The 11,550-nt window shown below is 58.0% G+C and overlaps 1 protein-coding gene across 1 annotated transcript; it reads left to right on the top strand.

Moving 5' to 3' along the window:
* Nucleotides 1-2,863: 2,863 nt before the first annotated feature.
* Nucleotides 2,864-10,854, top strand: Tprn (taperin). The gene is made up of 4 exons (XM_026395436.1): nucleotides 2,864-4,767; nucleotides 9,689-9,929; nucleotides 10,024-10,130; nucleotides 10,248-10,854. The coding sequence occupies exons 1-4, from the start codon at nucleotides 2,938-2,940 to the stop codon at nucleotides 10,308-10,310; spliced, it is 2,241 nt and encodes a 746-aa protein (XP_026251221.1). The 5' UTR covers nucleotides 2,864-2,937; the 3' UTR covers nucleotides 10,311-10,854.
* Nucleotides 10,855-11,550: the final 696 nt, after the last annotated feature.

Raw genomic sequence — 11,550 nt, 5'->3', positions numbered from 1 at the left:
TAAGACAAATGCTAAGATACTCCCTACTATGTGGAGTGGAAATTCATTACAGAGTTGAGGTTGTAGGTAGACCAAAAAGTGTGGTGGTGGACTTCTGGGAGAATAGGAAGTTGTCAACTCTGCCCTGCAGGATAAAGACAATAGTCCAGGACAGAGTCGACAACTTGCTAAATAGTTCGTGTGACACCAAAGCCCTTGACTTCTTGCCAGTGCATGGCTATTATTGGGGGGATCTATAGAGCAGGATTGCACCCAGTGGCCTGAGGCTATTTTTTTGGTACTGGGGATTGAACCTGGGGGCACTTAGCCATTGAGGTACATCCCCAGCCCTTTTAATCTTTTTTTTTTTTTAAATTTTGAAACAAGGTCTCCCTCAATCCCCAGTATCAAACAAACTCCAAAATAACAGCAAAGATGAATGTGTGCTGGGTGTGGGGAAGCACTCATGTAATACCAGTAGTTGGAGAGGCTGAGACAGGAGGATTGTGAGTTCAAAGCCAGCCTCTGCAGAAGTGAGACAGTAAGCAACTCAGTGAGACCCTGTCTCTAAACAAAATACAAACAAAATACAAAGTAGGGCTGGGGATGTGTCTCAGTGGTCAAGTGCCTCTGAGTTCAATCCCTGGTACCAAAAAAAAAAAAAAAAAAAAGTGTGACAGAGAACAAATATATGAGACCCTGGGTCTCAATCTCATCATTTAAGCCTTTTGGGCCAGATCATTTTTATTGAGGGTGTAGGAGGGACTGTTCTGAATGTGTAGGAGGTTTAGCATCATCCCTGGCCTCTGCTAAAATGGATGCCAGCAGCACCCTTTGCTTATGACAACCAAAAATTTAGCCTGATGTTTGCAAGTCCTCAACTGTCCCGTTGAGACCCACTGGGCTAAAACACCGTCTGGCCCTTTAAGAACAAGCCTGCTGACTGTTGCACCAGTACAGTAGCTTGGACAACCTTAAGCTTCATTCCCCTTTGCCTGGTCATGTTAGCCTTTGGGATACCTGAGTTGGAGACGTGTATAGTTTGTCTCACAGCTACAAAGATGTCTCCTACCAAGTTTGGCATAAATTTTGTTAAAGACATACAAGCTGAACATTGGAGTGGTTTTTCTTGTAGGTTATTTATTTATTTATTTATTAAATTTTATTTTTTAGTTGTAGTTGGAGACAATACCTTTTTTTTTTTGTTATGTGGTACTGAGGATTGAACCCAGGGCCTCTCACGTGCTAGGTGAGTGCTCTACCACTGAGCCACAACCCCAGCCCTTGTTTTTATATATGTGTTTGTGTGTGTGTGTGTGTGTGTGTGTGTGTGTGTGTGTATTTAGTTGTAGATGGACACAATAACTTTATTTTATGTGGTGTTGAGGATTGAACCCAGTGCTTCACGAACTTGCCTTCTAGGCAAGTGCTCTACCACTGAGCCCCAGCCCCAGCCCATAGGTTATTTATTTTTAGAGTCACTGTTTTGTGTGCTCCTGTTTTATTTCAGTAATTTGGAATTGGCATTCTGCTGCTGCAGAAGTGAGAAGCATGAGGCTTTATAAAGGTGGATTGAAAAGCTTCTGGAAGATTGAAATCCAGTTTTTCTCCAGCTTAATGGAGCAGTTGGGAGGGTGAGGCAGAATTATGATGGTAGCAGGGGACCCTGAAGCTGAGAAGGGACCCTTAGGCCAAAGCCTACTTGGTGTCTTTGCCGAGACCCAGGTGCTGCTGGGAAGAGTTACTGAAAGGTAAGTGGAGTGGAAGACGGTGATGTCTGTACTGAGACCACTGCTAACTACAGGACAGGTGAAGGACAGACTGCCACTTCTCTGTGCTTTCCAATTTCCCCTTCTTCCTGTTGGCTCCAAGCAATCTCCCTACTGTCCCTGGGCTGGAAAGAATATAGTGAGCATTATGCAGTCCTCCCCAGAGAAGAAAACTTGGTGTCACCAAGATACCAGCTCAAAGATGTGCCCTCAGCGTTAAAGGCACTTCCACCCAGCCTGCGGGGAGGGACGTTAAACAGATAAAGGGTGTGACAACGGGCTGCTCACGCGAAGCTTCTGGCTTTTGTGATTTTCTGCATCGGAGAGCTGTCCAAGTGTGCAGGGCCCTGCGGGCCTGCTTATGTGTGAGAGCAAGTAGGCTTCCTTGGTGTGTCTCCTCGAAGATAGGTCCTACTGTAGTAGGTACTGGGAAGCACCACCTGTAACAACAGATTCACACACTTCTGAACAATGCAGTCTAAGAGGCTGCAAAACCTAGGGTTGCAAAGAAACCCATTCCTTAGGGCGGGGCGGGGCTCAGAAGTGGCACCTACGTCTCTCAGGGGCCCTCGCCTGAGAGTCCACTGTTGTTGGACGGCAGGTGGGAGGACCTAGAAGCTGTGCACTCAATAGCACTCCCCACCTAGGTCATGAGGGCGGTACAGCCTGCACTTTGTCCGCCGTCGTGCTGACAGCTCCCTCGCTGTGCTCTCAGTGGATGGAACATGCAGGCTGATTGCTAGTGCAACGAGGAAGTCCAGGCTCAGCCAAGGTCATCCGCAGCGCGAGACTGGAGTCCGCCCGAGGGCGCTCCAGGCCCCGGCCCTCTGGCCCGCCCAAGGCGCCTAGAGCCCCAGAGCGCAGAGGCGGAAGTGGGGGCCACTAGGATGAAGTTCCAGGACCGGGGGCGTGTCCGGGGCCCTTCCCCCAACAGGGAATGGCCGGCGCCAGGCATAGTCCAATGAGGCCTCTGGAGGGCGTTCCAGGTGAGCGTCCTTCATTAGACAGCTGCTGGCCTCCTCCCCTACCATAGGTGGAGCGGCTGGGCGCGGGGCGGGTCCGAGTGCACTTGCCCAATGGGCAGCGGTAGGGCATGGGCGTGGCGTGGCGCGAAGGCCGGCGCGCCCCTGTGCCGGGCGCCTGTGGCTGGGGCCGTCCGCCCAGTGCCGTCGGCGGCCGCGTACCTAGCATGGCCGGCCTTGGGCGGCCGGGCCCAGGGCCGCGCGCAGCAATGCCCGCCTGGAAGCGAGAGATCCTGGAGCGAAAGCGGGCCAAGTTGGCTGCCCTGGGCGCGGGTCCGGGGCCCGGCCCTGCGCCCGCGGGGCCGGACGAGCGCTTGGTGCTGGCGGAGAGCCTGGGCCCGCTGCGCGAGAACCCGTTCATGCGGCTCGAGTCTGAGCAGCGGCGTGGGGCGCGGCCAGCGCAGCAGTTGCTGGAGCTGTACCGCCGTGTGCCGGGAGTGCGCACCATCCGCGCCGACAACATACTCATCATCGAGTCGGCGCCCGGCTTCCCGCCCGCCGCGCCGCCGTCCGCCGGCATCCGCGCCGCCGAGGTGCTGGTGTTCGAGGCGCCGCCGCCCGGCCGAGTCAGCCGCCTGCTCGAGAAGTTCGACCCACCCGCCGCGCCCCGCCGCCGCGGGAGCCCCGAGCGCGCCCGCCCCGCCCCGCCGCCACCACCGCTCACCGGGGCGCCCGCGCCCCCTGCCCGCCCTGCGCCCCCTGTTCAGCCGGTGCCCGCCGCTCCGCTCGCGGGCCGGCGAACTGCCAGTGGCGAGCCGGGGCGCCTCGGTGGCGGGGCCGGACCCGTGACCCGGCGCAGCGACTTTCTGAAGAAGACCGGCAGCAACTCTTTCACCGTCCACCCTCGGGGCCTGGCCCGCGGCGTGGGCACTCGCTCACTCTCCAACGGGCCCGCCGACCCCGATCCCCTGGCCGGCCCTGCCAACGGGCTCGCGGTCTCCCCAACTGCGCCGGGCGAGTGGAAGCCAAAGGTGGAGTCGGGGGAGCCCTCCCTCCACCCGCCCCCTAGCCCTGGGACCCTGAGTGCCACTACAGCCGCGCCCCCTGCCTTCTGCGCGCCCAGCTCTGCCAGTGCCACTTCCACTCCCAGCCACTGTCTGAGAGTCTCTGCTGCCGCCAGCGCCAACAACTCCTTCGAGATAAGGCCAGCTCCCAAGCCAGACATGGAGACCATCCCTTTGGGGGACCTCCAGGCACGAGCCCTGGCTAGCCTCCGTGTGAACTCCCGCAACTCCTTCGTTTTCATCCCCAAGCGCAACGCCTCCAGGGTCCCTCTTCCCCAGGGGAAGCAGTTGGTGGAGCTGCCAAAGCCAGAGATGGGCTGGGCTTCTCAGAGTGAGGAGCTCAGAGCCCAGCTGGTGTCTGGAGGGGATGGTGTGCCTGCCCTCCCAAGGAGCCCCTCTAGGATTGAGGTGCAGTGGGCAGCCAAGGAGGGGGGCTGTCCCAGGCCAGCCATCACCCTCACAGACCGGTCCATTAGGTGGCAGAGGCCATCCTCACCGCCCCCATGCCTACCAGTCACTGCTGAGGCAGAGCCTGCTGAGAGTTTGGGGATTCCCAGCTGCGCCAAGGATGATGGGGAGCATTCAAGGCCAGGACTGCCCATCACCTTCATTGATGAGGTGGACTCAGAGGAGGAAGCTCCCCAAGAAGCCAAACTACCCTGCTCAGGGGCTGAGGTCCCTCTCCAGTACCACCTGCACCGTGCCAGGCCTGAGCACTCCTCAGAGCTCCAGCATCGAGGCAGCAACACGTTCACAGTGGTGCCCAAGAGAAAGACAGGGGCCCTGCAGATGCCACAGTCGGATCAAGCCAATGGGGAGCCTCCGCCACAGAAGCCTGAGGAAGAGGAGGCTGGTAGTCTCTCGGGATCTTTTGCTGCCCTAGGTACCACACTGAAGAAGCGCTACCCTACTGTGCATGAGATTGAGGTGATTGGTGGCTACCTGGCCCTGCAGAAGTCCTGCCTCACCAAGGCTGGTTCCTCAAGAAAGAAGGTCAGTGGTTGGGGCAGGACTACCTTCTAGGAGAAGAGAGTGAAGGACAGGGAGCTGTAGGTAGAGTGTGAGCCCAGTTCCCAGGATACCTGACCTGGTGGGGGAAGGCTTCTATCTGGACTAGAGGAGAACTGGGGCTGTGACTAGGCCCAGGGCCCCTGTGGAGTTCTAAGGCCCAACTGACCTGCTATATACTTTGCAGAGTTGAATGGGTGGGCAGCCAGCTAGTGCAGAGCCTCCTGACAGTTCTTATGGCCCCATCTGGAATTGGCTGGATAGGCCTGTGCCATTGTGGGTCTGGCTGAGCCTTGTTGGCTCTGCCCTGGCCTTAGCTTTGAAGGGTAGCCTGCTATGGTCCTGTGGATCTCATCCTGCACAGTTTGTCAGGACCAGGACGTAAAGGGGACAGAACAGAAGGCAATGATGTCGGTGCAGTCAGATCCCTACCTTGAGATCAGCATGGGGGCAGAACTCATGAGCTAGTTGAAGGGGTTCTCAGTTGCCCAAAAGTCCATGGCCCAAAGCTTGGCAGGCCCTGGCCTTGCGCATGAGTGTATTGAACACTGACGATGTGTGCCAGACCTGGTCAGGAGACCCAAGAGCAGCCCTGCTGGAGGCTCACAGCAGGCTAGCCAGGTGAGCCTCACTCTTGGCCATCTCTAGCCAGTGGCCTGGAACCCTTTGGGCACAAGGAAAGCATTCCTCAGATTCTTCCTGGTCATTCCGGGCCAGTGTTTGTCCCCTAGGGCAAATTCCAAGTCCCATTGCCTGAGTCTGTCAGCTGTAGGAGTCCAGTGTGTTCTGCTGTCGCTGGGACCAGCCTGGGTGTGCCTTCCCCTATTGCTGGGATAACCAGAGTCCCCTGGTGTCGGCCCAGCCCACCTCTCCCCACCTGCTTCCTTGGGACGGTGGGTTATTTCCTGCCCTGGGAATTGGCCTTAACATTAGCCCTCCTGCAGACTCCCATCTGCTGGGTCAGAAACCCATAATGATCTCCCTGAGGGTTCCAGGCTGGAGGGTCAGGGCTGTGACACTGGGGTGCCCTGTGGGGCTCTCTCCCACTCTTGGCCTTGCTCACTCTGAGCCCTTGAGGGAAGGCTGGGCTGTAGCCTGAGCAGTCACTGCTCCAGCCTCTGCCCGTATCCAGCCTCTGTTCCTCCCTCCCTGCTTCCTGACTGGACCTTGCCCTTCTGTCAGGTGGTCCCTCCCCGTGTTTGCACCAGAAGTAGAGGGGATGACAGTGTGCTCATATAGATGAAGAGGTAGGCTCAGGAGGTTTATGGGGCCATGGAGCTCTGGGGGTAGGAGCTGAGTCCAGGTTCTTGTTTCCAGAGCCTTACCCCTAATAGTGTTACCTGTCCACCGTGAGCCTGGCCTCTTCCTGGGACTTGGGGGGAGCTGCCAGAGCATGGCCTTCTGCCTTCAGCCAGCAACAGAACCATGGTCCACTTGCAGCTGAGCTGGAGTGAGAGGGGTAGGGCAGAAGGAACTGTGGGAGGCAGGGCTGAGACTGAGAAGCAGTCTCCATGCCAGCCCGAAGCGCTGAGGGTCCAGATGGATGGCACCAGGCATGGTTAAGCAGGCTGGCCAGGGCCCTGCCTGAGCTGTACCACCTGCTGGTGGACATCCTGCCTGTGCCCACACCAGCTGCCCTACTCAGCAAGAGCCGGGAGGCCTGTTGGGAAAGGACAGGGCATGCCCAGCCTTTCAGAACACTCTGCCTTTTCCCGGGCATCCCTCCTGCCTGTAGTCCCTGGGCCACGAGCACCCCATGGGGTACCTTGGCAGGCCCCCAGCTGCTGAGACAGCCTTTGGTCAAGCACTTTCCTGCTCTCCCTTGGGGAAGTGGGTGGGCTGGGGGGGCACGGCCTGGAGGACCTTCGGCAGACTGTTCACTTGGTGGCTCCTGGGCGATGGTGGGAAGTGCTGGTGACTTTCCCAGGGTGTAGGTGAGGGGTAGCTCTTCAGGAACTGTCTGGCAGCAAGGTTAGCGGGAGAGCCTGGCCCTGGCCTGACAGCCCTCACTTAACTTCAGAGGCCCAGACGTGCTCTGAGTGGTGGGGGCACCTCCTCGCTGGCCTGTGCCCCACAGAGCCTGCCTGGCAGGGGCACATTTCCACTTAGGTTGTTTGTTGGCAGAGCAGAGAGATGCCTTGTTCTTCCATCCCTCCGTGAGCTGGAGAGCATACTTCCACTATGGCGGCCCAACGCAGTTGCAGTCATTCTGCCCACTCGGCAGTCTTCCTAGAGGTTGGGAATGTCTTTTCACCCCTCCTCACGCTGCCTCCCAAAGGGATGGACACTGTGGAGTGCCACCTGTCCTGACTCCTGTCTGGCAGTGGCTTCCCCTCCCCACCTCCTGGTCCTCTGTCCAACCCAAGCATGTCAGTGTCCCCAGAACTCAGTCATTGATACCCAGGCCTCCCACCTCACCTTCAGTTAACTTTTTTCACCCCAAATTCCATGGTTCAGCTGAGGCTCTCAGCCTCATTCCCATCTGTAGACACCAGGGTGTGGCCCTCATGAACCGGCCCTGAGTCACCCCTCCCTGCCAGCTTGGAACCCTGAGCCTGGTGGGCATGCTCCCTCCCCCACAGGACACTAACCTCTCACCTACTGTCCTTTTCTTCCAGCTCCCTCCTCCCACTTCCCATGAGCACCCCGGAGGTGGTCTTTCTGGGGCCAGGAACCCCAGGACCTACTCCAGATGGCTTCTTCACTTGTAGAGGATCTGCCCAGTGCTGGAGGCCAAGTGTGCCTCTGGGAACAAGCAGCTGTGTACATCCCAGCTGGGTTTTCCTGGTCCTGTGTCCTGTCACCCATGGGAACTTTGACTGGAGGCTGTGGCAGGAGGGCAGGGCCAACCTCAGTGCACACTTCCAGGCAGGTTAAGCCCAGCTCGCTGGCCCTCAGTCCAGTGTGGACACCCTTCAGTAATTCAAGCTGGGTGTGCATCGGCAGGGTGGGTGGAGGGAGAACAAAAGGGCCCTGTGAACGCCCAGAGGCTCCTCTACCACCTGCCTGCCGAGCTGGGTGCGATGGGCAAAGTCCCTTAGAGGCCAGTGACCAGGTGTATGCAGTACCAGCCCTGGCCACACCCTCCACCCATCCTGGCAGCCCAGGGTCTGGAGGGTGCCCCACTCCACAGCAGTATGAGTCATGGGATATCCTGTGACCCACTAACCTGTGTTCTAAGGGAGAGGGAGGGCTGTGAGGCCCTCACAGCACTGGCCCAGTAGAGAAGACAAGGGAGGCAAGACGTGACGGGGACCCTGGGTCCCAGCTGGGACTGATGGGCCTGTGAGCACCTCCCGCTCAGCCCAGCCAGGCAGTGCCAGGCTCGGTGCCCACGTGCATCCAACCCCCAGGCCTCTCTGGTAGGAGCCAGTCATGCGGACTAACGAGGGCTCACTAATCCCGCCAGGCCCTGGCAGCTGGTCCTTCCTGTGTCCTCAGTGGTGGGGGATGGGTCAGGGTCAGCAGAGAGAGCTCCATGTACCCACGGGCCACTTGGAGCCCAGTTCACCATGGGACTTGGCGCAGGAGGAGCCCAGTTCCATCCTACCTTGGGCCCCTCCTGGAGTATCTGTCCTCAAGGACTGCTTCATGAGGGCCAGGTGACACTGTCCTCAAGCTGACTGGCAACAGGTAGATGTCTGTGGGGTCTAGTGGCTACCCCACTGTCATGGCCTTGTCTCTGTCCCATCTCCCATGGGACCACAGCTGGAGGACTGGGTGGGCCTACTAGAGGGCAGGGTCAGACGAGGGACAGCTTGCCTTCACCTGACATTAGATGTCTTCCTTCTATTCTGCCTGACCCAGGTGGTCTTTCCATCTGCTCATCTCCCTGACCACACGTCTGTGCGGACACCTAGGCTGGGGGGCTGAGTGGGAGTGGGACTTGGTAATGCATTGCTTTGCAAGGCTCTGTGTGAGCAGGTAGAGATAGGGGCACTGGGAGCTTAGGCAGTCACCCCTCATCCCTGAAGGGCCAGGCTAACCATAGCTGTGAGGGCAGCTGTCAGGGCCAAGAAGCAGGAGGCAGAAGTGTGTGCCTTCATCTCTGGAGGCCTCCTCACAGGAAGTGCCTCTTACCCCTGGTGGGCCCTGTGTGCATGCCTTGTGGCCTGTACCTGGTCCCTCTGCCATCCTGTATCTCAGCTGCTTTGGAGCAAGCCCTCCTGCCAGGCCACTCTCCCATTCTGCTGTTCCTGGGCTGCTCTGGTTCTCTGCCTGGGGCTGTTCCTGCCTCCAGCTCCTTCCAGGGGAGGTGGGGGAACTTGAGCTGGCTGCTGGTGTCTTGTGCCCAGGAGTTTAATATTTCGAGCCCCAGCAGGGCTGTTCCCATCTGCTCAGGCTGGTAGCTGCTCATATTCATTACGGTCCAGTCGGGCTCAGGCCAAGCTCAGCTGAGCAGGTCTGGGGAGACTGAGTTGCCCCCAGCAGAGCCTGACCTGGTTGAACAAGGGGAGGATCCTAACCAAGAGTGCCCATGGCCCTCTGCCTCCCCCCCTGAAGCCCACTTTGGGCTCTGAGACTACCAGAAGTGGGAAGAATTTGCTCAGGTGTGAAATTCCGGAGCCTGTGGCGTGGGCAGTAGGGTGGGAGTTGGAGGTCACTGGCACCCTAGGTTTACAGAAGCAGACCCACCACTTGGCCTGTAAAATGGGTGAGGGAGGGCTGTGAGGCCCTTACAGGTGCTGGCCTTTCATGCAGGCCCTTGATAGTATGGTGGTCAGTGCTATCCAGGATTGTCCAGGTGCCTAGATGGCCAGGATATAAACTTGTTTTTAGGAGCTGCTGGAGGACAAGGGTTGAGGGGCTGCGTGAGGCCTTCGGCTCCAGGTAAAGGGTGCTTTCCACCTGCTTAAAGCCTCCAAAGGGCTGATGGGCCCTTACTAGACATGTTCCTCACTCCCAGATGAAGATTTCCTTTAATGACAAGAGTCTACAGACCACATTCGAGTACCCCTCCGAAAGCTCCCTAGTGCAGGAGGAAGAGGTGGAGGCTGAAGAGGAGGAGGAGGAAGAAGGAGAGGAGGGGGAAGAGGAAGACGAGAGACTTGGTTCAGAGGAGAAACCCTTTACCCTCTTCCTGCCCCGTGCCACGTTTGTGAGCGGCGTGGGGCCCGAGAGCCCCTGGCTGCCAGAGGGCAGCTCAGGTGAGTGTCCTATGATGGGCAGCTGGGAGGGGGTGGTACCTGGGCCACACGTTCACGTATCTGTGTGTCCATGCATGTGCTCCTTGGCCCACAGGCCTGTCCAGCTATACTCCAAAGCACTCCATGGCCTTCAGCAAGTGGCAGGAGCAGACACTGGTGCAGGCTCCAAGGGAGGCAGAGCCCCCACCCAAGGAGGTCATGGTGAGTTAGCACAACAGGAGTACATACCCACAGTACCAAGGGCTATCTGGTGGGGGACAGGGGGCAGGTTGGTGCCTAGACAAATCCCAGTGGCTTCGTTTTGTCCTTCCTCTTCAGCTCACACCTGCCAGTCAGAACGACCTCTCCGACTTCCGCAGTGAGCCTGCCCTCTATTTCTGACCCCTGTGCTGCCAGGATGGCCAAGGCTGAGCCCCAGATGTGGTGACCCTGGGAGCCAGACAGTACCCAAGAGCCCTACCCTTACTTTGCACCTGTGCCTCTTGGCCCTGCTCACCAGCCCTTCCTTCCTATGGCCTCATACCCACGCTGGCCCCAGAAGCAACTGGGTTCCTCCCACTGTCAGGTCAAGTCTTTCTGGGTTTCATCCTGGATTTGGGGACTTCAAGGAAGAGCACAAGTGGGGGACTTCTTGTGGGGAAGGCTGGAGTACTGCTGGACATGTCTGTCTATGATCAGGTAGGGACTTGGGCAGATTCCAACCCAGGCTGCCCTCTGTCCTGCCTCCAAGGCTACCTCCCAGCCCTGCTGCTGTGCCTGGCAACTAGCAGGCATGTGGGGGTCAGAGGCTGTCCCAGCTGCTGTCCTTTGCAGGATTCCTAGCCCCCTGTCCTCAGCTCACATTCCTACCACGGTGGAGCTCAGCCTACCCTCTGACAGATGGCAAGTGTTTTCTTGCTTCTGATGTTGGACTCAATAAACAACACTGGACAAGGCGGCCTCTGCTTCCCTGCTTGTTCCCTAGCCTGAGAACAGGGTGAAGGGCCAGCCTGGGCCAAGGAGGGTGAGAGGTAGTTCCAGTGGTTCTCATCTGAGGTCCTACTAGTCCCAGCTCTTATCCACCACAACCCATTATCCTGCTTCCCACTCTCCCAGCCTTCCGGAGCCCACAGTGGGAAGCAGCAGTCAGGTCTGGAACTCATCCTGGATTTCATCCTAGGATGAAATCTAGAACCAGGGGCCTAAACTCCAAGTGGGAAGGTGAGTGTATTTCAGCTATCAGGTCCAAAGTGGCTTTGTCAGGAGCCAGGAGCCTAGGAGGGTGCCAAGGCAGGACACAGTGGGAGGTGCAAGAGTGTTAGGTGGGAGAAGCCTTGGGGATCTTGTCTTATGTTTGCCTTGGAAGCTCCTTGACCCACAATAGCCTACAACAAGATCCTGGCAGCAGACAGCTTTGCAGATGCCAGGGAGAGACAGGGCTACCTGCTTGGGAGCAGCCCCAGCTGGAGTCCAACATGCTCAGCTGCAGTGCAGAGCTGGGGTTGTCTATAGCTACTCAAGCGCCAAATGCAAGTGTTGCATCCTGGAGAGCTGAACCCAAGATCAGAGGTGCTGTCCAACCAGGCTCTTGGAGGGAGGAGAGTAGTTGGTTGCCCAGGAGGGGTGGGCCCAATTTCCTCTG

The sequence above is a fragment of the Urocitellus parryii genome, chromosome 4 (assembly GCF_045843805.1).
Source record: "Urocitellus parryii isolate mUroPar1 chromosome 4, mUroPar1.hap1, whole genome shotgun sequence".
Taxonomy (NCBI): domain Eukaryota; kingdom Metazoa; phylum Chordata; class Mammalia; order Rodentia; family Sciuridae; genus Urocitellus; species Urocitellus parryii.
This window is presented reverse-complemented; position numbering and strand designations above follow the sequence as displayed.

Coding starts and splice junctions, on each gene's coding strand:
- Tprn (XM_026395436.1), top strand. CDS start 2,938: ATGGCCGGCCTTGGGCGGCCGGGCCCAGGGCCGCGCGCAGCAATGCCC. Junction 4,768..9,688: donor CTGGTTCCTCAAGAAAGAAG/GTCAGTGGTTGG, acceptor CCTCACTCCCAG/ATGAAGATTTCCTTTAATGA. Junction 10,131..10,247: donor CCCCACCCAAGGAGGTCATG/GTGAGTTAGCAC, acceptor CTTCCTCTTCAG/CTCACACCTGCCAGTCAGAA.